The sequence below is a fragment of the Podarcis tiliguerta genome (assembly GCF_965153285.1).
Source record: "Podarcis tiliguerta genome assembly, chromosome: 9".
NCBI lineage: Eukaryota > Metazoa > Chordata > Lepidosauria > Squamata > Lacertidae > Podarcis > Podarcis tiliguerta.
Genome location: NC_139542.1, coordinates 21,499,488 through 21,525,831, shown reverse-complemented (window position 1 = coordinate 21,525,831; position 26,344 = coordinate 21,499,488). Strand labels below are relative to the sequence as shown.

The 26,344-nt window shown below is 43.5% G+C and overlaps 1 protein-coding gene across 1 annotated transcript in view; it reads left to right on the top strand.

Moving 5' to 3' along the window:
* Nucleotides 1-26,344, top strand: part of MANBA (mannosidase beta) — a 65,521-nt gene that overhangs the window by 26,547 nt on the left and 12,630 nt on the right. The window contains exons 6-14 of the mRNA XM_083456769.1: nt 2,282-2,457; nt 4,761-4,871; nt 10,462-10,613; nt 12,237-12,354; nt 16,362-16,448; nt 17,888-18,055; nt 19,982-20,200; nt 22,663-22,827; nt 24,605-24,749. Coding sequence (XP_083312895.1) covers nt 2,282-2,457; nt 4,761-4,871; nt 10,462-10,613; nt 12,237-12,354; nt 16,362-16,448; nt 17,888-18,055; nt 19,982-20,200; nt 22,663-22,827; nt 24,605-24,749 — 1,341 coding nt within the window. The remainder of the gene's footprint in view (nt 1-2,281; nt 2,458-4,760; nt 4,872-10,461; nt 10,614-12,236; nt 12,355-16,361; nt 16,449-17,887; nt 18,056-19,981; nt 20,201-22,662; nt 22,828-24,604; nt 24,750-26,344) is intronic.

Genomic DNA, 26,344 nt, shown 5'->3' with positions numbered 1-26,344 from the left:
GTTACAAAATGGCTATTTTACTTTCTTGCAGCTCGTGGGAAAATAAGTATCCCCAACCTGTTTTACCAGGGTTAACTTTGTGTCTGTGGTGCTATATAAGCGGAACTTCAAAAAACAAACAAACCTTATTCTCTATATACATTAAACTACCACCACTGTAGAATTTTGTGTTTGAACATCTTGATGTGTGTTTACAGATGTTCTAGACTTGAGGCCACCTGTGAAAGTATGGCTAGTTTTGTGCAGCAGTTTTTGAAGAGTGAGGCAGGCCTCTTTATTGAGTTAAAGCCAGTTGCTAGAGGAGCTGGAGTACCTGCCTGACCACTCCCTCTGTGTAAATGTTGGCTAGCAGGTAGGAAGGCTACCACACCTCATCATCACGTTTTCTGTTCAGTTGCTTCATTAAGAGAGGTCCTGTGCCCAGCCTGGTGACATTTTCAAGCCCTGAAACAAAAAGTCCAAATTATGCCATTCCCCAATGTGTGTGTGTGTATAATCTCCTAAAAAAGATTTAGGAGAGCTGTGAATCTGGTGCCTTCATTAACTTATGAATTTGAAGCCTACCTAGTATTGCTCCAGCAACACTGGCCTAGTTACTTCACATTGTCTGTGATGGATGGGGGGTAGGTGGGGTGGGTGTTGGACCAATTCAGCTTTGTGTTCATATAGAAAACAGGGTCAGAAAAGTAGCACCCCTGCAGATGTTCCTGGGCTCTTGAGTCCAATCAGCCCCAGTTTACATGGTCAGGGATGATGGGATTTGTGGTCCAGCAACCTCTGGTGGGTGACAGCATCCACATCCTTTACCTAGAGCAGGCTTCCTCAACCTTGGCCCTCCAGATGTTTTTGGCCTACAACTCCCATGATCCCTAGCTAGTAGGACCAGTGGTCAGGGATGATGGGATTTGTAGTCTCAAAACATCTGGAGGGCCGGGATTGAGGAAGCCTGACCTAGAGTGACCTCTCCATAGATTGATTTGATCTTGTGCAATGTGGTTTGGGACTGGAGGTGATTCCAGATATTTTACTTGTGCCTGAGGTGGGGTGGGGTTCCTTTTTCATCTTTGTTCAGTGGTGGCTGATTAGGGATCCCTCCTGGAGATATGAGGGCTCAGCATCTGGCCACGAACACCGGTTTCTGATGTTGTCCCAGCTCAGACCCTTCCTTAGTTTTGTTGTCCGCATCTTCAAGCAACATTCACAATGACGATAATACTTTTTATGTTCAAGCTGTCGAGAACAATTCCTGGTTTGCACAGGTCCAAACCAGACAAGGGTGACTGCATTTAACATGTCTAGTGTTTTTCTGCTAAAGAACAGCTATAAGTGGTGTGCGATTGGGACTGAAACCATGACATGCAAGACCCAATGAAAATAGCCTCCTCCTCCAAGCTCCTGTTCACTCTCTTCTTGGTCTTAGCAGCAGCTTGGAGAAAGATCTCGCCGAGATCATGGTATTCACTCTCTTCTCTGTGCATCAAGGACCTAATCCCTCTTCGGGCTGTTACTTAGAAGAAGAAAAAAGCTAGACATTGAATATCATGCCTAGTTTGTTCTATAATCACCATCCCTTTGAGAAATCTGAACCATCTTCAAAATACAGCTGGCATAGGAAAATGTTAGTATGAGCCGGCTACCACATGGGTCCATCTGTAGGAGCTTCTGTGGTAGTAGCAGTTGAGTAAATTTCCGTGACTAGCTTCTGGTTGCATATAACATCCAACTGGCTGGTGTCCTTCAGATGTTGGAATCCAACACCCATCAGCTCCAGCTAGCTTGACCAATGGTCAGAGATGATGCAGGTTGTAATCCAGATGCATCTAGACCTGTGTTTCCCAAAATTGGGTCTCCAGCTGTCTTTGGACTACAACTCCCATCATTCCTGATCACTGGTGCTGCAAGCTAGGGATGATGGGAGTTGTAGTCCAAAAAAATAGCTGGAGGCCCAAGTTTGGGGAACACTGATCTAGAGAGACACAGGTTCACCACCCCTGATCTACTAAATTTATGTCTTGACCTTCCTTCAGGGAGCTCTGGGTGGGATGCATATCACCCTCTTTATCATCACAATTATATCCTCATGAAAACAACCCCGTGTGATGTGGATAGCAAGATGTGTCTTCCCTTTGGCTCCCTGTTGGTGTCACACTGTTGTCTGGGGATTTGAACCCAGATCTCCCTAAGTGTGAAGACAGACATAACCTCCTGGATCACAGGTGACTAACGGTATGCATCCAATCTGTCTGCTCTCAACAACCTTCTTTGTTTTTGTTTCGTTCAGTGCAAAACACTCAGCAGTGGAGTCTCAAAATAGAGCTGGATTTTGATGTCATCAGCTCAAAGCCAGTTGCTGCTCTTGCGACTGTGAGCATTCCTGAGCTGCAGACGCAGCAGACATTCACAGTGGAGCTTCGTCCTGGTGAAGGCAGCACCGTGCTGCTCGTAAACATAAGTAAGGTGAGGGCCAGTCCTGCTGAATGCAAAACTTTTTCCTCCGGTGTGAAAATCAATGCTGTGTATGGGTCTGCACTAATAAGGCCATAGATGTTACTCAACCACAAAAAAGTCCTGCTGTTTTGCACACCCATATATGGGAAGTCTGTGCGCACAATTCACGCAAGGGAATTTACTGTGGTTTTCAGTGGGAGAATTAAGCCAGTGCAACCTTTTATTAAGCACTGGACTTGCTCTGAAGTGAAAGGAGGACTTCAAACGTCGTTCTTTCTGCAGCTGCCTCTACACATGGCTTCAGAGCTGGCCACAGGTGATGAGTAAAAAAACCCCCAGCCGAAACAAAAGCTTGTGATTATTGCTAATTTCTAAATAATAATTTTGAAGACACAAATGCAAGGGTAAGAGGAGAAGCCAGTTAACTCAATAAGCTGGGAGAACCTATTCCCGTGCTCCCGATATTTTATCCTTGCCCATTGGCTGATGGGAGTTGGAGTCCAATGAGGGCCACAGGTTCCTTACACCTTCACAAAGCCATGAGCCCTGAACCCTGATCTCCCACCCAAGAACTCAGAACCGCCTGCCCATGGTTATTGGATGGGTTGTAGCGTCCTAGTAACACCGTGTGTATTTTTCAGCTTGCCTGCCCCACGACAGATTATCTATCCTGACCCCATGATCTTGCATTCTGATTAGAAAGCAATCAAGAGTTGTGTGTGTGTTTGTGGACTGAAGGCAGCCTCGAGTCCCTAATTTATGTTTTGCTGGATTGCGTTCTGTGTATTAAAACAATAGGAAACGTACCATTGAAGCTGCAAAAGTCATCTCTGGGCAGTGTTTCAAAGCTGAAGCTGTGAGAGCTGACTGCAGCCTTCTTAAAAATGTGTAATTCCCACCCCACCCCCCACCAAAATTGAGTGCACATAGTGTTTTCCAGCTAAGAAATAGCAAATGGGTGAGTGGGGATATGACATCACTACTAGCCAATGAATACCCTCCCGCAGTGCCTTTGCTTCTCAAGCTATTCTGCATTTCACAGACCACGGTGGAAGATGCATATTAATAATGCTTCGTTCCCTGCGCTAGGAATTCATGGGCATTTTGCATGCTGCCTTTGGAAGTAATTCCAGAGAATGAAAGGTGGAACATTAGGGGCTCAGCTATGTAATCATGCCTTGGTAACAGGCATGACAAATCATATTGTTAAATTGTTTCCTCTGTACTTGCTTTCTCTTTGTGAAATGCTCACTTGATGCATTAGCGTGTCCAACACTGATCCATCTGTTTTGATGTTTGCGCACCCTTATTACCTTTTAGACATTTTGCTGTGCCCAGTAATTGACAAAAATTGTGCACCAGCATTTGTTTTACGCGAACAGTGAGCTATCGCTGCTGTCTACAAATAAGCAGCTTATTTTATGTAGAAATGGAGCATCACAAAGACAACCCAATTGTGAAAACTCAACAGTCATTTTTATAGAGTCGTGTAGTATGCTAATAAAACAGGGTGGGGCTGATTCCCTTGTGAAAGGTTCAGATACAGCATATTGCTTCTGGGTGCACTGAGGAGAATCTCCTGGGAACATCTGTTCAAGCCCCATTGAAAATGACCCACTGGAATGAATGGGAGCTTTGCAAGTAAATACCTTTTGCGCAGCATGCCTGGAACAGTGACCTGCAAAACAAAGTGCAATTTTCATGCTAAAAATGCTCCGTAAATGATTGCTGACAGAAGTGGGAACCAACAATAATGTGTTGCAGTGTATCTTCAGCCTCACATAGAATTGCTCCTGTTCCATGCTCCATGCTCCCTACATTGTTTGGTGCTTGAAGAGCACACATCTTCCCCCAGCCTAGAACTCTTTCTCTAACATGCTAAAGGGCTCAAGGTCAGAGCTAGCTGCTTGCCTTGAATCTGAGCATTGAATTGCTTTACATGGCTTGGGTGGGTGCTGGGAAGAATAATGTAAGGAGAACATCTTTTATAACTCCATTGTGCAGACTACTATGCATTGGACAGAGCCCCCTCTCTGGACACTGGTATCATTGCAGCTTACCTGGAGAAGGCTGGGGTGGTGTAGGTTGGCAGCAAGGGCAGGGCTGTGGGTGCGAATTTCTGTCTGCTCCAGATAAGCTCTTGCCTCCCATTGATGGCTCTTGGCTTGCTATTTGAAGGAAACTTACTTAAGCGCTTTGTGCTATCAACATAATCTTTTCTGGACTCTTTAAATTTTAATTTTATTTGCTTCTTTTCTTTTCTTTTCTTTTCTTTTCTTTTCTTTTCTTTTCTTTTCTTTTCTTTTCAAAAGGCTGCAGCACTGGAGACTTGGTGGCCAAGAGGACATGGGAACCAGACTGGGTACAACATGACAACTACATTCATTGCAGAGGGAGGTTGCAAGATTGAGAAGCATTCTAAGGTATGTCAAGTCTGGAACACAGGAAGCTCGCTTATGCTGAGTCTGACCATTGCTCTGTGTAGCACACTAGACACGACTGGCAGCAGCTCTACGGACGCTCCAAGTGGCCACCAAGGCACATTCCTAGCACCCGCTGGGGTGGAAACTCTCTAGGTCAGGGGTAGGCAACCTAAGGCCCGTGGGACGGATGCGGCCCCGTCGCCTTCTAAATCTGACCTGAGGATGGTCTGGGAATCAGTGTGTTTTTACATGAGTAGAATGTGTGCTTTTATTTAAAAATCACCTCTTGGTTATTTGTGGGGCATAGGAATTCGTTCATTCCCCACCCCCCCCCGCAAAAAAAATATATAGTCCAGCCCACCACATGGTCTGAGGGATGGTGGACCAGCTCATGGCTGAGAAAGGTTGCTGACCCCTGCTCTGGGTGATCAGGCCAGTTAATGTGATAAGCAAACACTATAGCCCTCACATGGAGCTCCTCCACCTGGAAGTGGTTTTCAGCAGTCTTGAAGGCTGTAATGCTTGTATTAAGTCCGAAACAGGCCCTTCCAGATGCCCAGAGGATCCCAGGTTAAAAAAAGAGGGAGTAAAAGAACTATGAGGGTAAACTGACATGGCAATAATTTTATTTGTTTTGCTGTGTTGCCATGCATCCATAAAATATTTTTTTAAAAGAAGAGAGCAGGAGAATCCAGGGCTGCTTCCAGCTTTTGAGCCCACTAGCCATAATATATATATAAAAAATGATGACACGTGGAAACAAAACAAGACATTAAAAAAAGCGTGGGACTTAATGTTAGTATTTTTTTCTTTTCTAGCATTTTTTCCCCTGTGCAAATGCTCTGGTTATTAAGGAAAAGAATCTATCTTTTGTGCAATATTGCGGACTGTTTAAGATGATGCAATCTGTTACTAAATATCACCTCTCATTTGCTTAAATTTGCAGCTCTAAGCTGCTAGCCATGATGGCTGTGCTCTGACTTCTCAGTTGGAGGCAGTAGTGCTTCTGAATAGCAGTTGCTGGAAATCACAAGAGGGGCCCTGCTTGTGGATTTCCTGCAGGCATCTTGTTGGGCCACTGTGAGAACAGGACACCTGATTAGTTGGGCTATTGGCGTGATTGAGCAGGCTCTTTGTATGTTCTTAAGAGTGTGTCACATAAAAGCAGGTTGTGCATAAAAGCAGGTTGCAAAACGTATGAAATGTCAAAAAACGCGCCCATAAGTGTCTAAATCTGAGGCCCCCTTTGAGCTTGAGGCTCAGGTCAAACAGCCCTCCTGCCCACCCCACTCTGATTAGCCCCGATCTTAAATTATCAGAAGATGGCCCAAACTATTCTACTGGTTAGCTGTCCTCTCTGTGTAGCACCTGCGCTGCCAGTCAGACTTGAAGACAAATTAACAACAACTTCAAAATTCAAGAGGAAAACCTTTACGGCTGGGTTTTCCAAATTCTCAAGCTCGTGTCATTTCTGGACTCTTAGCAGCTGGTATCTGCAATACGGATCTGCAAACAGAAATGCAGTGATTTTGATATGAAATTGTGCAGTGGAAATTCACATCAGTGTTTAGCTGTGATGCACTGAAACTTTAGATTTAGGAAATTTGAGACTCCTCTTGTCAACTTTAGTATTCTTTAACAATAATAGTTTTCTGACTTAAAGCACCCTAGTTAGTAATTTTGCAGAACACAGGAGTCCTTTTGGTGCATGGGAATGGCAAGTGACAGGGTAACTTAAATCTCTATTCATGAGCATAGTTCATCTCTGGTAGTGGAGAGAATTAATAAGTATATTATTTCATTTAGGGAGGAAAGTGGAACAGTCTGTTGTATTTTACTCTTGTTTTTTGCTTTAGTTCCAGGAAATGCTGTGCTCTCCTTACTGTAGGCATAGTTGATAAGATACACATTTTTTTTCACTATACAACAAAGCTGGAGGTTAATGATTTCCTGAACAATACACTTTCTTTGTCGTGGAGTTACAAGGAAAAAAAACAGTTCCCATCTGCTGTTAAAAATAGCAACTTTGTGTATTAGTTGTATCTCCCTTCCAAGTGCCAAAGACCTCTGAATGCAGTTGTTGTTTAAAAAACAGAAAGGACTATAAAATTTGTTTTTTTCTATTTGGGGAATAATATATGTCCAAATAAAATAAAAGTATTTTCATTGATTGGAAACCTATCTGAACAGGTCAGTATTTAACTATATGGAAAGCACTACTTATTGTTTCCTTTTAAAAAAGTACGGATCATTTTATGAATCCTTTTCCTTTTGAAATAAAACACATTTCAATTGAACAAAAAGTTTTTACCTTGGGATTCTAGGAAATTTTTAGCAACTCCTGAAAGAGACTGCTTGGCTTCATGCCCAAAGACCTTGTGCTGATAAGAAAAGCGAATGACTTAAAAAGAGGGGAAGTTGTAAGTTTGAAAGGAAACTCAAGCAGGAAAACTGGAGTATTCCCGTTTAGGATCATAATCTGTGTGCTGCTGGACCAGACCAAAGGCCTATCGAGTTCCACCATCCTTTTTCCCATATTGGCCAACAAGAAGCCCATGGGAAGCCCACAGGACATGATGAGAATAGCCCTCTCTGGTCATCGTTCCCCAGTGACTGGTATTCAGATAGACTGCCTTTGAAACTGGAGTTGCTATTATACTCATCTTGACTAGTAGCCATTCATTTATCTAATCACCTTTTAAAGTGATCCATGTTGGTGACTATCTTATGGTAGCGAATTCTGTAGAAGAAGAGGAGTTTGGATTTGACATCCCGCTTTATCACTACCTGAAGGAGTCTCAAAGTGGCTAACATTCTCCTTTCCCTTCCTCCCCCACAACAAATATTCTGTGAGGTGAGTGGGGCTGAGAGACTTCAAATAAGTGTGACTGGCCCAAGGTCACCCAGCAGCTGCATGTGGAGGAGCGGAGACGCGAACCCGGTTCCCCAGATAACGAGTCCATCGCTCTTAACCACTACACCACACTGGCTCTCCAGCACATTATGTCCAGTCCTAACTTTTGTCTGTCCTAAATTCTCCCAATGTTCAGCTTCGCTGGTTGCCACCGGCCCAGAGAGAGGGAGAAAAATGTTCCTCTATCCAATTTCTTCACAACTTGCACAATTTTGCACACCTTTGTCTTGCTTCCTATTTTTATTTTTTCTTCATTAAGTAGCCCCCAAGGCAAGATGAACCAGGGAAGAACTTCTGAAAATAAATAAATAATGGATTTGATATCCGCTTTATCACTACCTGAAGGAGTCTCAAAGCGGCTAACATTCTCCTTTCCCTTCTTCCCCCACAACAAACACTCTGTGAGGTGAGTGGGCCTGAGAGACTTCAGAGAAGTGTGACTAGCCCAAGGTTACCCAGCAGCTGCATGTGGAGGAGTGGAGACGCGAACCCGGTTCACCAGATTCCGAGTCCACCACTCTTAACCACTACACTACACTGGCTCTCTGAAGTGCATAACAAACATAGCACTTGCCAGTATTGTACCACTGTTTCCCAGATGCCTGACAGTCCGTCTCCTTTTTGCAGTTCTAGGCAGGCAGCAAAAACTGAAAGTTACTGAGTTATTGGTAGGCTGCCTTTCGCTCGATGGATTGTAGACGGTGTAAACTGGAGATAAGCCCTACATTACTGCATATCTTTCTGGACTCCACAGCCACCTTGTCAGAAACCAAAGCTTTTGAGGTTGCAGCGTGGCTTTTAGCTCAAGCTCTGCACACGAGCCGGCTTTAGCTGCATGCCTAGTTATCGAGAGTTGCCTCCTGACAGCCTATTTCCACGGCAGGCAAAGAAAACACTTTGAAAAGGGCACATCGCAGCAAGCTGGTCAGTGTTGCCCTTTAAAAGAGACCCACAACAGTTCATTGGGGCACCTTGCCCCCAATTTAATACCGCGTTGCTTTCACAGAGATCAAGTGTGAAAGGAATTAATTTGAGCAGACTGTGCCTATTTAGCCTTAACAAGATACGGTCTTGAGTGCTGCATCCCTGAGACCCGTTTTTTATGGCTCACAAAAACTGTGAGCATTTTCTGGAATGCTTGAGGAATGACTTTGCTCTTCCTTTGCCTAGAGGAGGGATGGAGAACCTGTGGTCTTTCAGATATTGTTGGACTTCAGCTCCCATCAGCTCCAGGCCAACATGAATGGCCCAGAATAATGAGAGTTGGAGTGCAAGAGCAAACATCTGGAGAGCCACAGGCTGCTCATCCTTGCTGTTCCTGGAGGAAGAACTGTGAGGGGAGAGACTCCATCAGGCAAGGCCACCTTCCACCTGCTTTGCCCCACCCCCTGGCCTTGGGTCTCCTCATAAGGAAGCTGTGCCTGGAGGAAGAACTGTGAGGGGAGAGACTCCATCAGTGTTCCACCTGCCTTGCTCTACCCTCTAGTCTCTGCTTCTCGATGTGTATTGTATTATTTTATGTACTGTGGCTTGCCGTTGTTTTATTGATTATAATTTAGATATTATTGTAACTGCTGAGTGGATTTCTGTTTAACTTTTATATGTTGATATTATTATTTTATACTATTCTAATTGATTGTTGAATGTTACTTTTTTGATGTAGGCTGCCTATTTTAAAGTTATGTTTTATCACGTTTTTGTGTTGCATTAGATTGTTATAAGATGTGCATTTTTTGTTTCTTCAGCTTGTAAACCGCCTTGAGTATTGTAAGATAGAAAGACGGTGTCCAAATTAAAAATGATGATGATGGTGTAGAACAGGGCTTCCTAAACTTGGGTCTCCAGCTGTTGTTGGACTACAACTTCCATCATCCCTAGCTAGCAGGACCAGTGGCCGGGGATGATGGGAATTGTAGTCCAAGCTTATAAGGCACCCCTTGTCCTAATACAAGCTCCCTTACTGAAATGAAAGCATGTCTTACTGATTCATCTGCTCCTTGAAAGTTCCCAAATTAAAGGGTTCCGTTCTGCTGTGAGTTAGCTTGTTTTAACTGCTTTGTTATAAGAATTTAAGAAGAGCCCTGCTTGATCAGATGAAAGGCCTGTCTTCTCCTGCATCCTCTTTTTACAGGGGGAAGCCAGATGTTTAAGGGATGCTCACAAGCAGGACAATAGTTATAGCTGTTTTTCTGTCTGCTCCTCTGTAAGCAGCAGCAGAATTAGTGAAGCAGATCTCTATCAGAAGCAGAATTAGTGAAGAGACTTGGGCCCCTTTTTAATCTGGCCTTGGGTGCGTGTAGCCTCTTTCTGTAAATGGAGTTTGATTACAATCAGCGTTTAGCCTCGTCGTTTCATTAAATTTCTCTCTCAGTAATCAAAAGCAAACTGTGTGGGTGTTTGCAGCACTAATACATGCTGTCTGTTGGAGGGGAGGGGCTGTTTGGAGAAGAGGCACTGAAATCTTCCAGCAATCTCTTCCTCAAATTAAAATAAATTCGCTCTATACACAAGAAACACTTTCATAAATCTTGCAAACAGGTTACATTTCCCACCCCATATTTTATATACGAAAAAAGGCAAAAATATGCAGGGAAATATGGGTTTCCTGACTGATCCTGATGGAAAGGTTTATTTAATGACTGCTGTAAAACTATTCACATTTTAATTTCTCCTCAGGTTTATTTCCGAACAGTAGAACTTGTAGAAGAGCCCATTCCTGGCTCACCTGGTTTGAGTTTTTATTTCAGAATCAATGGACTCCCTATTTTTATGAAGGGTTCCAACTGGATTCCAGCTGATTCTTTTCAAGACAGAGTGACCTCTAAAAGGTGAGTTTGGGTGGCTGGGTTTCAAACATTCCCATGGGTGCAAAGGATTTATTTTTGCCTACCAATACTGAGTAGGGCTTACCAGAACTGATTTTGGCCATGAGAGGACAGCTCTTTTACATGACTATATCATTTGAGAATTGATGTGGAGATTGCTTCTTTAGAAGAGATCCCATGTCAGAAGCTCCTTGCAGATGAACAGTTAGCATGCCAGGAAGAAGGCCCTTAGCTTATCCATCTGCCTCGAATATTAGTTTTCCACATGCAGGCAAATCTAAACATGGACCTACTTTCAAAGAAGGGATTCTCCCCAACCCTCTGTGGCATGTGGAATAGGCTTGTTAGAGGACTATACCACATGCCTTCCTGTGAGTTTCAGTAAACTTTTATGGCCATTTTATACAGTCAGCAGAATCAAATGGTAAAGTTTATGGCGCAACCTTCTGGGGACTATATAAGCTGCAGGTATAGAGGTTGCATGTTGAATACTCTACCATTCATTAAGAAAAATCCTTTCACATAGAAAACAAGCAAAAATGTTCACCTTAGCCTTCTCCAGGATGCTTTTTTAAAAAAAAAGTATAGGGGATTTTTTTTAAATGGGGAAACATTCAAAAGGCAGCCCCAAAACTGCTGTTGGAAATGCTAAAGTCCTGGAAAAGCTTTAATGTTTGATATTGTTGTTATGTCTAAACAGGCTCTAAAAGCTGGAAGGTTTTTTGTCACATTAAGGTGGGGTAGGGCTGGCTGGCTGAAAACCTCTAATGCCGTTGTGTGGTGTAGTGGTTAAGAGCAGTGGACTCGTAATCTGGTGAACCGGGTTCGATTCCTGGCTCCTCCACATGCAGCTGCTGGGTGAGCTTAGGCTAGTCACACTTCTCTGAAGTCTCTCAGCCTCGCTCACCTCACAGAGTGTTTGTTGTGGGGGAGGAAGGGAAAAGGAGATTGTTAGCCGCTTTGAGACTCCTTAGGGTAGTGATAAAGCAGGATATCAAATCCAAAAAACTCTCTTCTTTCCTGCAACCTACCCTTGACACCCATTTCCCCATCCAGCTGCGGTGACATGGATGTTCTGATACACTTATGGAGCTTCCCTGCTTGAGAGTGTGGAGCTCCACATTCGCTTAACCCATGAGGAGAAGGTTAGAGTCGATAAGTCAGGAGCACTGAGAATGAATAGGAAAGTCGAGACCCACAGACGCTCCCAAATATGGCCCTCCAAGTCTCTCTGTCTTGCCCTTGTGACGGTTTACCCCTCAGTGGGGTAGCTCTGTTGGTAGAGCATGATTCACTTAATCATGAGTTTGAGCCCCACATTGAGCAAAAGATTCCTTCATTGCAGGGGGCTGGAATACATGGCCCTCCTGGTCCCTTCCACTCTACAATTCTGTGATTCTTTCTAGGTCACATCACAATTAAAATATAGCTATGTTCACACTCCGCTTCTGCTGAACGGCTCCCTTTATTTTGCTTTGGCTAATCCTGAGCACACCGTTTAAGCTACAGCATTGCACTCTTTCAAGTGAAGTCCGGCTAGGTTTCCTTAAACCCTCTCTGCGACTAATTCAGTTTCTCTCCTACTGCAGATCTGCTTAACTTTTAGTTCCACTTGTGTTTTGACAGGTTAAGGATCCTCTTGCAGTCGGCGGCTGATGCCAACATGAATATGCTCCGCGTTTGGGGAGGAGGCATATATGAGCAAGATGAGTTCTACGAAATGTGCAATGAACTCGGAATCATGGTAAAGAAAAAAGAAAAGAAAAGAAAAAGCAATACTCTGCAACTCCTAATATTTAAAGCTGACATACGAAATAAATCTGAAAATAGCTTTTTATTTCCCCTTCCCCATTAACCTGTAACCTTGAAAACATGTGCTGGATCAGACTTAAGGCCCATCTATTTGGGCATCCTGCCAGACTGTAAAATTAGGTTCCCAGGCTTTAGGTTGTAGCAACATTCTGTTTTTAGAAAGGTGAGGATAATGGAAGTGCTCAATATATAGCAAATGGAGGGTTAGATACTGCAGTCGTTTGACAACTGTAGAACGGGGTTGAAAACTTGATTAGGACCAAGGCATGCTTTCTTTTTGTTCCAGTCTAGGCAGAACTAGCAACTCCTAGCAGTAAACAGGAAATAAAGTGAAATGAAATCAACTCAACTGCTTTGCCCAAAATGGGCCTTGTCAAAAGGTTATGGAACCTTCCCAGATGCTGAGAGCAGGTATCCCTCCATACAGATACAATTTCCAGTCTTGATTTCTTCCTCTAGGTAAGCCTAGGGGAAAGGGAGGACTCGTGATTCTTTCTTCCATGTGTGTCCAGTGACACCTTGTTAACTTCCAGCATGCCTTCCAACATTTCTCCGATGAAAATAGGGATGTTCTATTCCGTGATAATATTAATTTTATTATTTCTATCCTGCCCAGCTGACTGAGCTGCCCCAACCACTCTGGATGCTTTCCAACATAGATAAAAACATAATAAAAAATGGAGCATGGGAAAACCTCCCTGTTCAGGACTGCCTTCAGATGTTATCTCCTTGGTTCAGGGGTTGCATAACATTTCTTTTGTAATGAAAATAGGGGCATCCTGAGGAAAAAGGGGGCATTCCAGGATCAAATCGGAAACCAGGAAGGAAGGCTTCTTTAAATCTGGGACTCTCCCTGGAAAACAGGGACAATGGGAGAGTATGTTAGAGCGGCTTTTGATGTTGTGACAAGGCCAAGGAAGTGGGAAACACAAGTGTGCTTCTTCTGCTGTAGATACTCATGCAAGAAAGACTGCACACCTCCACACTGTTGTAGTAGTAGTAGTAGTAGTAGTAGTAGTAGTAGTAATAATAATTTATTTATACCCCACCCATCTGGCTGGGTTTCCCCAGCCACTCTGAGTGGCTCCCAACAGAAAATAATAATAAAGCGATAAAACATCAAACATTAAAAACTTTCTTAAGCAGGGCTGCCTTCAGATGTCTTCTGAAGTCAGATACCGTATTTTTCGCTCTATAAGACGCACCAGACCACAAGACGCACATACTTTTTGGAGGAGGAAAACAAGAAGAAAAAAATATTCTGAATCTCAGAAGCCAGAACAACAAGAGGGATCGCTGTGCAGAGAAAGAAGCAATCCCTCTTGCTGTTCTGGCTTCTGGGATAGCTGCGCAGCCTGCATTCGCTCCATAAGATGCACACACATTTCCCCTTACTTTTTAGGAGGGAAAAAATGAGTCTTATAGAGAAAAATTAACGGTAGTTGTTTATTTCCTTGGCATCTGATGTGAGGGCGTTCCACAGGGTGGGCGCCACTGCCTGGTTCCCTGTACTTCTCACAGTGAGGGATCCGCCAGAAGGCCCTCCGTGTCCGGGCTGAACGATGGGTGTAGAGACGCTCCTTCAGGTATACTAGGCTGAGGCCATTTAGGGTTTTAAAGGTCAGCACCAACACTTTGAATTGTGCCCGGAAACACACTGGTCTTTCAGGACCAGTGTTTTATAGGCTTGGCAGCCACTCCCAGTCACCAGTCTAGCTGCCTCATTTTGGATTAGTTGTAGTTTCCTGGTCACCTTCAAAGGTAGCCCCACGTAGAGCGCATTGCAGTAGTCCAAGCGGGAGATAACTAGAGCATGCACCACTCTGGCGAGACAGTCTGCGGGCAGGTAGGGCCTCAGCCTGCGTACCAGATGGAGCTGATAGATAGCTGCCCTGGACACAGAATTGTGCAACATAGAGAACTGTCTCACATAGCAGCTTGTACATCCTCCTGTAATGGGAGATGTAATCCCTGCCCCACTAATTTTGCCCAAAGAGGAAAGGAAAGGAAAGTGGAGGAACAAAAAGCGTGAGGCATTTTTGCTTCCTGTTTGTCCCTTGTCACGCAGAAGCAACTCCCTGGGTAGGGTGACAGCAGTGACCCCCCCTCCCTCCCTACTGGGATACTAGCTCAGCCCCACCCAGCGACTCACCTCTCATGCCATATTTGTGTCCGAAGCCCCCTTCATCAACCAGGTGCTCTCCAAATGTTTTGGGCTACCACTATCGTCCCGGTCAGCACTGCCTTGGTAGCTGGGGGCTGTTGGGAGTTTTGGCCTCTGGATATTTTGGAATGCCACAATGATGAAGGCTGGTCTAAAGAACATTGTTGTTGTTTAATCGTTTAGTCGTGTCCGACTCTTCATGCCCCCATGGACCAGAGCATGCCAGGCACTCCTGTCTTCTACTGCCTCCCGCAGTTTGGTCAAACTCATGCTGGTAGCTTCGAGAACACTGTCCAACCATCTCATCCTCTGTCGTCCCCTTCTCCTTGTGCCCTCCATCTTTCCCAACATCAGGGTCTTTTCCAGGGAGTCTGCTCTTCTCATGAGGGGGCCAAAGTATTGGAGCCTCAGCTTCACGATCTGTCCTTCCAGTGAGCACTCAGGGCTGATTTCCTTAAGAATGGAGAGGTTTGATCTTCTTGCAGTCCATGGGACTCTCAAGAGTCTCCTCCAGCACCATAATTCAAAAGCATCAATTCTTTGGTGATCAGCCTTCTTTATGGTCCAGCTCTTACTTCCATACATCACTACTGGGAAAACCATAGCTTTTACTATACGGACCTTTGTTGGCAAGGTGATGTCTTTGCTTTTTACATATTTTATTAGAACCAATGTAGTTCACAAATGGTAAATGCAGTTGTTCCTTCCTACCCTTTAGCTGTTACAGCTTCAGACACTTTAAAAAAGGAGTCCAGGTGCCAGAGGCCAATGATACTTTAATATAATTCTAAAACCATTCTTTCTTTAGGAAGGCAGGTAACACTTAAAAATCAGTTTTGGCTTGAGACCAACCACAGAAAGTTTCAGGCCCAGAGGAACATTTTTAGGAGGTTGTGTACATGGCTAGAAGGGGGACACCTGCTTTAAACTGCAGAGCAATAATTCCTACATAACCTTGAGATATATAAAGCCTATAAGCTCACCTTCCTAAGTTCTGATTAAAGATGTAAACAAGTAAAGCTTGATTTTTTTGCTGTTGGATCTCATCCAAGTCCAATGATTTGGCTTGTTCTTTCAAAGACATAGCCACCCTTCCATATAGCAAAACCCCTCTGGAAACAGAACTTTGCTGGAATAAAAAAAAAAATATGATCCTTTTCTGATACCTTTCTAGGGAGAGACAAGTCTGCTGTGCCTTTAGCAACTGCAGGGCGGGTGGAAATTTAGAAGGGGAAGCTTCTCTCCCTACTTACTGAATCTCCATGCTGGGAGGAGCTGATTTTCTGCCTGCCATTTAACTGTCAAAAGGCACAGGAGTCCTGTGAGTGGTTGGTAGGAAGATGTAATGTGTGAAAACCCCTTTCCTCAATGCTGTTTGAGGCTAAAAGCTTCCCATGTTTGAAATAGTTAGATGAGGTCATTTGCAGCACTTTAACAAACCTGGACAGCGACTATCAATTTGAGATAGCAACTATATTAACAACATTTTTCGATGCCACTGCTTGTGTAAATAAGTCCTAATTTCTATGAATTATGAGTGTTGCTTTTTAAAAAATAATAATCTGGTTAGGTGTGGTGCAATCCTGCAGTTGTTCACTCAGCTCACATGTGTTCAGTGGAGTTTACTCCCAGGTAAATGTGCATAGGTTTGTGGTATTAATGAGTACTCCACAATCTTTTAAGTGATGCAAGCTAGAAAATATGCACTCTGTTTACATGACTGTTTGTCAACTGGCTACTTGTTGAGTTCTTTCATTTTTCTCTTAATTCTCTAGATTTGGCAGGACTTTATGTTTGCTGTTGCTCTTTACCCAACTGACCACAGCTTCCTAGATTCAGTAAGAGCCGAAATTACTCATCAGGTATGGTATTCAGTCCAGGAGGGCCAAGCTCCTAAACTGTATACAAGCCTAGTCATGACTAATAATTGCACCGATTTTCTGCTGGCTTTCTGTTGTGTCACGCTTGTGTGAGTGGTGACCTTCTCCTAAGTGCATCCAATCAAACAGAAGTGGCAGGGTGCTGGTGGGATGCAAACAGGATGCACCAAACTGTGCCACCCTCACAGGCATGCTTAAGTAAGGAAGCAAGAGAGGACCTTTTTGGTGGCTGCTCCTTGATTTTGGAATTACTTCCCTAGAGAGGCTCGACTGGCTCCCTCCCTGTTGCCCTTCCACTGGCAGGTGAAGACTTTCTTCTTCCAACAGGCTGTTGGGAACTGACTGCCTTTAATAAAAGGGCTGGTGCAGCACTATTTTCGTTGTAATTATTGGCATGGTTTTAATGGATTATATCAATGTTGAATTGTTTTTAAATGGTTTTTTTCTATGTTTCTAGCTGTTATTGAGTTATTGAGTCCCTGTCAGGGGAAAAGGCAAGGTATAAATAAAAATATAATAATAATAATAATAATAATAATAATAATAATAATAATAATAATACAGGTGCACATGCACAATAGAAGAATGCTTGCTGATTAATTTGTATGATTGAACATTGAACAGTTTGGCTGTCAAAAGTATGCCAGTATAATTCAGAACCATCCCTGGAATAGGGCCAGTGCCATTGCTGTTCACTTCCTTCCTTTTTCAACTCTCTCCATCTTCCCTTCTGGTTTGCACAGCTTGACAAGCGATGAGTATGCAACCCAATGGGACGACTGGCTGCCAGGGCACTTTAAATGCGTTGTGGAGAGGAAAGTTCCCACCCCACCCTTCCTCTGCTGTTGTGCTGGGTCCAAGTGCAACATGGATGGAAATCCCATCCAGCATAGGCAGGCTCTGGGACAGGAACACACTTAGGTTAGACTCATAGAATCGGACCATAAAATACCCTCACGCTCAAGTGTTGTGTCCTGAAGGAATTCCTTCAGAACAAGAAGGAGCTCATATTTGTGTCTGATAAGCCTAACTTGGAAGTAATTCAAGAATTTCAAGTTAGGCTTATCAGAAGGAGGTTTGAAGTCCCCCTTTGCCTCTTCCTTGCGTAAACACTAATTTTTGACTGGTGCAGTGAGAGCGCCCTCTTCTGTTTTTCCCCTTGCAAATATAGAGCTAGGAAAGCCATTTTTAACCAGCTCTAGAGCCACGTCATGTAAATCTAACCTTGAATCCTTTGGAAAGTTGAAACCACACCTGAAGCTGACGTTATTTTAAGTTGTGTCTGATTTGCAGAATCATTAAGACGTTTGGTGAAACCATGTCCCTTTTATACCCCGGACTTTAATCATTAACACTTCTGACTTTACTCCTTTTTTTTTTTTTTAGCACTTACATGTTAAAAGCTCTGCTTTTCGTTTCAGGTAAAGCGGTTAAAATCTCACCCGTCTATCATTTTATGGAGCGGGAACAATGAAAATGAAGCAGCAATTGCATATAACTGGTTCTCTATTCCAAGCGCAAAGAAGAGCGTTTATGCCGACGATTATGTCACGCTTTATGTAAAGAATATCCGAGAGATCGTTCTTGCTGTAAGTACTGTTTTGCAGAAGGCTATGAAGGGTTGAGCTTTGATAGCAGGCTTTGAAAGTTCTGCTGAATTGCTGATTTTACTCTTCTTGTTTGCAACCGTGTCTGTAGTCTGCATACATTGCAGGCAAATCTTTATCATTAAAGATGCATCAGGCACAATCTGGAAACATCTGGAAACATCTGTTTTCTCTGTATATCCATTGATGGGCTCAAATCAGCCCTAACAACCATTTTGTCTTCTGTATTTCACCCGCGTTTGTGATACCTCTGCAATGTGTATTAACATACTCTTTTTTTTTTAAGTGCCTGGTTATTTATTTACAGATAAAAAGTACTTGCTTTGGGGAAAATGAGAGTGATAAGTAAGGACCAAGCTTGTCATGTGTCCACTGGTGTTTGCTGTGCTAAACGCTGCAGTTAATAAAGGGCAGGGATAATGTGCCAGGAAGCCTCAACTGGCCTGTAACTCTGGCTTGTGTACCTGTAACTCTGGCCTGTATCTTTGACTGCTGAAGATGCGGGTCTCCCCCATCACACTTTGCAGCGTTTAGCTCTGTGCATACCAGTTTTGTAAATTGCAAGCATTCCTGCAAGGTAAATATTAACTACCCTTAATGGGCAGACTGAAATGTAGAGAACTGAGAAGTCAAATCTCTCTCTCTCTCTCTCTCATTCTGTTTATGCAGCATTTATAGTCAGCAGATAGTGTATCCACTTAAGTACTGCTCTCTGGCTGAAGCCTGATGCTCCCACTATCAAATAAGAAGTGCATATTCACATGCCCTCTTTCCTTACAAACTTCTTTTTTGGGAAAGGGCTGTAGAGCACCTCCTTTGCATTCAAAAGGTCCCAGATTCAATCCCAGGCATCTCTAGATAGGCCTGCCTAAAACCCAGGAGAGTCTCTGCAGACCAGTTCAGCATAACTGCTCCAGCACAGAACCGTGTAGGCCCTAGGCAGAAGACTGGCTTTCCAAAGTGAGCACAAGGTATCTGCAGTGGGGAAGCGATCAACATTCAAGTGGAACATTTCAGGGGCTCCGTGTTAAGACTGGAAATTGCCACATATGGTATGGGAAGCCTGTGGCCTCCAGATGTTGGAGATCCAGATGTTGCCGCTCCCCTCACCCCTGACCATTGGCCATTCTGTTGAGGGCTGATGAGTGTGGGTGAATGTGCACATGTGGAAGCACATTGAGCCATGGGTCTCTCAGTAGGTGGGCAATCTGTAATCCTATTTTATGGATTTTGATTTTTAAAAATGTTTTGTATCAGTTGAAGAACTTTTTATTTTCCCAGTTCCTTTAATTCTAAAATATTTTCAGCCTTAAAAATCTTCTAGTTCTTTGTACTATTTGTGCTTTTGTTTTGTTCTCTATATTGATTTATTGATTTTTTAAAAGTCATTCAGAGGACATACACGTAACCTGGAGGAAGGGCCTCTAGACTCTCCCTAACAGATGGGAAACAGTTGTGTGCCCATTGCCTGTAAAGACCTTGAACATTTGTCCAAAGAATCAGTTTTGCCTTCAGATGGAAGCTGACTATACAATTTTTCCCCTAAAATGTGCACGTTTTTCCTCATACGAAAATAAATGGACCGCACACAATGCTTTCCTTAGTATTTGTCTCGCAGTCTGAAGGCAATATTTTTCAGAGCAGATTGCTTTCCTTTGAATGCTGAATTTGTTTCTTTGCAGCCGAGCATCTGACTCCAGGAAGCAGATATTCATTTGTGTGATAAGCAGAGCAGAACTCATCCAGCCTAGTGAGAAATGAAGCCATGACTCATTCACCAATTCAGAATCTGGCTTTTTTTTTTTTGCTTTTGAAATCGTAGATGTTTAGCTAGTTTGAAGAAGAAAGAAATGCTTTATTAGCCCTTAGCTCCATTTATTGTCTTGCGTTGTGTTTTGTTAAACCCAGGAAGACGAGACTCGTCCTTTCATTACCTCCAGCCCTACCAACGGTCTGGAGTCGGCCAAGGAAGGCTGGCTAGCCCATGCTCCTTACGACACTCATTTCGGAGATAATCATTACTACAACTATGTGAGTGACTGCTGGGATTGGACCACCTTCCCCAGAACACGATTTGCCTCGGAGTATGGCTTTCAGTCCTGGCCTTCCTTCATTTCCCTGGCACAGGTAAGTCTTTCGAGCCTTTCCCTCTCTTGCAAACTCTGCGAGCAGAAGAAAAGCCAGCTGATGATTTCCTCCCAATGCAAATGTTAGCTCTTGGAACCAGCTTACTTAAAGAAATAATCTCGCTCCCTATGTGCCTATTTAATTGCACTTTTACAAGAGCCACAGCATGTCTGTTCTGAATTCCAAACTGGTATTTTATTGTGGGTATATTTTGTAACATGTCCTTGGCACAAAAATAGTGATCAATTTATTTTGCTTTGTTTGTTGTTCTGTGATGATTCCTCAGTGCTACATTATTGCTGTCCGGAAGGGTTATAGTGCAACAAAAGTGGGACAACACCCCCCAAACAACAACAACAACAACACAGGACATTTGTGGTATGAAAAGTTACAAGACGTGCACTAGACCTGCTTAGGGAAGTTTTTAATGTTTGATGTTTTATTCTGTTCAATATTCTGTTGGGAGCCGCCCAGACTGGCTGGGGAAACCCAGCCACATGGGCGGGGTACAAATTATTGTTATTGTTGTTGTTACTAGGAGTACTGCTACTACTACTAGCTGTAAGTGAAGCAGTATGACCTTTTGCATTCACAAATGGTACTGAAAGTAGGATTGTGTAGGATTGCCCCGATAGCATCATGAGCACAAATAATCACGAATGTGCAATAAAAAGGATGTTTGGAGTGGGCCTGTGTGCAAAGATTTCCCTAAATGTTGATTCCAGTGGGAGAATGATGCACGTGCTCAGCACTGCTGGCAAGGCCACAGAAGATACCGCCCTGCAAAAAAGTGTGTAGTCATCTTTTTGCTTGCCCAGGCATAACTGTGTGTGCCGTGTGTGGCCTGAAAGGCAAAACGATCAATGTCATAAATGAATTCTCCAAAGCTTTCCTCTCTGGTTGCCTGGAGGTAGTTCTTAGCGAGCACATGGCTGTTGACAAGCCTGAACAAGGCGTAACTTTCTCCTGTCGACATCAACGAGACTTAGAAGAGTTCAAATGCTGGCAGACTGTCCCAGTTTGAAATGAGGTGTGTGGGTTTGTAATTGTGTACAGTTCTTTTTACAAGCCAGCTTGCGAATCACGTTCCCCATGTGTATTAAGGCATTTAAAGCCAGGGTCAATTTGGGGAATTTCCCTTCCTGGAAGGAAAAGTATCATTTAAGTGTGCTAAACAATGGGAGCTCAATTAGTTGACGAAAGAACATGTTTGATCAGACGACAAGAATTCCTATTCTTGGCTCTGGGCACAATGCAGAGAACAATGGGAGCACTTTTATTTCACTGAAAGAAACAAGACACAAACCTTTAGCAAAGCACTTAAGAAGTTAAGCACCGCTTTTGGGGGGATTGTGTCTCTCGTCACCAGTTACTTCTGCCTTTCACTTATTTTTATGGTTTTGCCTTGGATAGATGCATAAAGGCCTGCCCAAAATTCTTTTCTACAGGCCTTGGGAAGTTGCACCACCTGCAATTTCCTGTATTTGTTACATTGCTGTTGTTTTATCCTGATATTCTGCCAAGGAGCTTAAGGCAGTGTACATGAGTCTCCCCTCCCATTTTATCCTCACGAGGATAAAAGGTTTTACCTTATCAGGGTTCAAGGACAATGCAGCCAGGCAAAAGCATTTGGGGCACAGTGTAGCCTGGGGAGATTTCTGGGGGGCAGGCAGAGAGGTATTTGGCCCCTAGTCCTATGATCCCCCACCCATTGTGTAAACACTGCTTTTTCCCATGTTCTTTTCTGATCTGTACATGTATACATTTTCTGTACGGAGGTAGTTACAGCTTTAAGATTACAGTCGTACCTTGGAAGCTGAACAACTTAGCTCCCAAACAGATCAGCTCCCGAACGATCAAAACCCAGAAGTGAGTGTTTGGTTTTTGAACGATTTTCGGAAGTCAAACGTCCGGCATGGCTTCTGATTGGCTGCAGGATACTCCTGCAGCCAACTGGAAGCCACACTTTGGTTTTCGAATGGTTCTGGGAGTCTCAGAACGCATTCTGTTCGAAAACCAAGGTACCACTGTACAAACTTTGCACAGAGCATACTTAGATGAAATATATGCTAGAGTATGTGTAAATCATGCATGTATTTGTAGCCAGAGAGTGGTGGAGAACATTGCTCACTGCATACTGTATTGCAATCTGCATAATTCTCTGAGGGACATATTTCTCAAAAGGATTCTTCAGACAATTTCCTCCTTGAATATTAGGGAGAAAATTTGTTATTTGCTCAGGGATTGGGGAATAAACGCGTCACACATAAGGTTCCTCTTTTTGCTTTAGCAGCCCAACGGATTAGACAGAATGCCATTGTAGAACATGGGGGCCCAGTTTGCTGGGGGACACCTTATGCTATGTTTGAATTTTTGAGATGACTATTTTTAATAAAAAAGTAAATATATGCGAGTGAGTGACTGCGAATGTGTATAAATCTTATTTTAATTTTAAACCTCAGGTGTCATCTGAGGAGGACTGGTCTTACGCGAGCAATTTCTCCTTGCATCGGCAACACCACGCTAATGGCAATGACCAAATGCTTCAGCAGGCAGGCCTCCATTTTAAGCTGCCGCAGGAAGGAGACCTCCTCAAGAACTTTAAGCAATCCATCTACCTCACTCAGGTGAGTATTTGTCAAAATCTTAAGAGGTTTCTTGTTTGTTAAAGAAGCCATAATCGTGGTTGCATAATGCAACATGTATTGCAGAGAACCTGGTACAAAATTATGATAATTGTGTCAAGTGTTTGAATTACACAGTGGGCGAAATCTTGGGTCCAGCGACATCGTTTTAAATTATCGATGGGCTTCTCCCCACACACCGTACAGAGAAATACACATGTACCGTTGTGTATAAAGTGTCGCACGGCTGTTTGCTTTGTGATTACAGGCTGTGTATATACTGGTTGTCAGGTCTGCGTTTCTCTGTATGGTGAAACATTAACTCAGCCCTGTAGGCACAATGTTAGATTTGTCTTTTCCTATCCAGGGATTATGACGGTGCACTGAAAACATGGGGTATGAAGTTGTTCTTTGGAAACTTGTGCTTATCTGCAACAACTGACGACCTCGTAAGAGTCCCGGGAAGACTCTGATGGGCAGTTTTCAATATCTGCAAGGGTAGCCGCATTAGTCTGCTGCAGCAAAAACAACCAAAAGCCTTTTGGCACATAAAAGGCCAGCATTGTTTATGTTATGGCATAAACTTATCTGGGCTGGAGCCCACTATGTCAGATGCAAGGGGTCTGAGTCTCAGTTGTCAGATATAAAGGGAGCAAGGGAAGGGGGGAAATGGGATGCAAAAGGATTGTGGATGCAAAATGACGTTTTACAGCAACATTGGCTGGCGATTACACAGTCACTATAGCATTGCTGAGTAAGGTGATAATAGAATTAGAGACTAAAATGTATTCATACATTTTGCTGTGAAAGGTAATTTTGCATACATTCGAGCTATTGTTGATTTGTCACAGGCTGTAATTTTGCATGCTGCCGCCTTTTGGCTGCAACACTTACATTCCCTGCTCCCTTTTATGTGCTTATACACCGTTGAAAAACATGCCTGGTAGATCGAGGGTCACACTCCACAAATCTCATGAAGTAGGCTCTAATGCGCGAAAGTTTGTGCCAGGAGAGCATTTGTTAAGCCTTTAAGGTGCCACAGCACTCTTTTGAGGTTTGTTTTTTAAATGCTCTTTATTAATTTTGCATATACAGTGGTGCCCCGCAAGACAAATGCCTTGCAAGACGGAAAACCCACAAGACGAAAGGGTTTTCCGTTTTCAGAGGTGCTTCGCAGGACGAATTTCTCTATGGGCTTGCTTCGCAAGACGAAAATGTCTTGCGATTCTTGAGGTTTTTTTCCGCTCCCCAACCCCTTTTTCTAAAGCGCTAAGCTGCTAATAGCCTTTTAGCAGCTAATCTGCTAATCCCTTTAATAATAGCCTAATAGCCTTTAATAGCCGTTAATAGCCCTTAAACTGCTAATAGCGCTAATCCGCTAATGGGCTTGCTTCGCAAGACGAAAAAACCGCAAGACGAAGAGACTCGCGGAACGGATTCTTTTCGTCTTGCGAGGCACCACTGTAGTTTAGAAAACGATAAAACACAACGGGGGACTTTTGTGAGGTTTGAATGTATATTTTAGGAATTTTTTGGAGCATTGTTTGAAATACACAACCTACCTGCGAGTACAGGACAGTATATAAATTCAGTAAATAAATAAATACTGCTTACAAATCAAAGTGGTACAGTCCAGAAAGGGTTTTACTATGCGATCTGCTGTTCTCTGTGGTCCAGTCTCAGGGATCTGCATTACTGTCAGTATCTTTCGCAGTTCTATCATTACACAAGCACTTAGTAATTATATTTTTTCTTTTTGTTTTGGCTTTCGTTGACTTAGATTATGCAGGCCCAGTGCATAAAGTCCCAAACGGAGTTCTATCGTCGCAGCCAAAGCGAGATAATCAATGGGGAGGGGCACACCATGGGGGCACTATATTGGCAACTCAATGATATCTGGCAGGCTCCTTCCTGGGCTTCTCTGGGTAAGTCTTCTCCAGCCAAAGCAAAATTAGGAATTGGGCCGCTTTAATGTGCATGCTTTCTTACTGTCTTTGCACGCCTATTTTGTTTATTTGTATTTCACCTTTGCTGTGAGGAGCTTAAGGTGGTGAATGTGATTCTCCCCCTCAATTGCATCTTCGCACCATCCCTGAGAGGTTGTATAGGCTGGGAGAAAGTCCCTGGCCCAAGGTCACCTAGTGAGCTTCATGGCCGAGTGGGAACTTGGACAAAATAGTTCTGATCGTGCAAGGATTTCCATTTCTGCGATTGAACTTCCCCACCCTCTCCTTGGGCTGCACCATCTCCAGATCTGTCCTGGAGGGGGAAACCCAGAACACAGATTTAGGAGGGACACAGGAAGGGGAGAGGGAGGGTAAGTTCTGTTGCACAGCTGGATGTTCTTGTGCTGGCAAGAACTACTGTATTTTTCGCTCTATAAGACGCACCAGACCATAAGACACACCTAGTTTTTGGAGGAGGAATACAAGAAAAAAATTATTCTGAATCCCAGAAGCCAGAACAGCAAGCAGGATCGCTGTGCAGCAAAAGCAGCGATCCCTCTTGTTGTTCTGGCTTCTGGGATAGCTGCGCAGCCTGCATTCGCTCCATAAGACGCACACACATTTCCCCTTACTTTTTAGGAGGGAAAAAAGTGAGTTATAGAGCAAAAAATACAGTACTTTGTTGGGTACTGTCCAGGGTACCACAAATTAAATTGCAGCATTTTGTCAAATGCCTTAAAAAGCACCAAGCTTTTTAGCCATTTCAGGCATGCAGTGATAACCAATGTGGTTCCCTCCAGGTGTTGTGGACCACAACTCCCCTCGTCACTGGCTGAGAGGAGTCAGAGTGCAAAACATCGGAGGAACATAGCACTGGCTACCTTTGGGATAAGGCTTGACATTAAAGTCTGGTTCCTACAATGTCAGCAGTTCCCGAGGGGGTGTGTGCATGTGTTCCCATCCCCAGTTTTACCTGGGGTGTGTCCCAGGAAGAGCGAATATAATCTGCATGTCGCTCTGGTAGATAACTTTGATTTGCAGAGGAAAGAAGTTAGGAGATATTAAAACTAGAGCCTTTAATTATGTCGTAGGATTAGCCTTTGCTGCTATACAGGATGTCATGATTTGGTCTGAACAGCCTCTTCCTTTCTGGGCATGTTTCAATCGTTGTTGAAAAATTAAAGAGACATCTGTTTAAATTAGCACTTGACTCTCTCAGAGACTATTAACAGACTGTCAGGGTTTTGTAGTATGAATAGCAAGACGTATATTTCTGAGCTCTTGGCTCCCCCAATTCCATCGTAGTGGATTTGGGTGGTAACTGTGGTCAGTTCCCACAACCATGTCTTGGCTTAGGAAGCTGAAATATGCATCAGTGGTCAGATATATGGGTATAAAGGGGGCAGGAGCAAATTTTCATTGAATAGGGTTCAAACTACAAGGGAGAAAAAGAAAGATTTAGGTTAATGATGATTTAAAGTGGCACGATGCTGTTTTAAATGTATAGTGCAGTTAGGGCCTTAGTCATCCACATGGGACAGCTGTAGCCACGGTGTGAAGTTTCATCTTTAGGG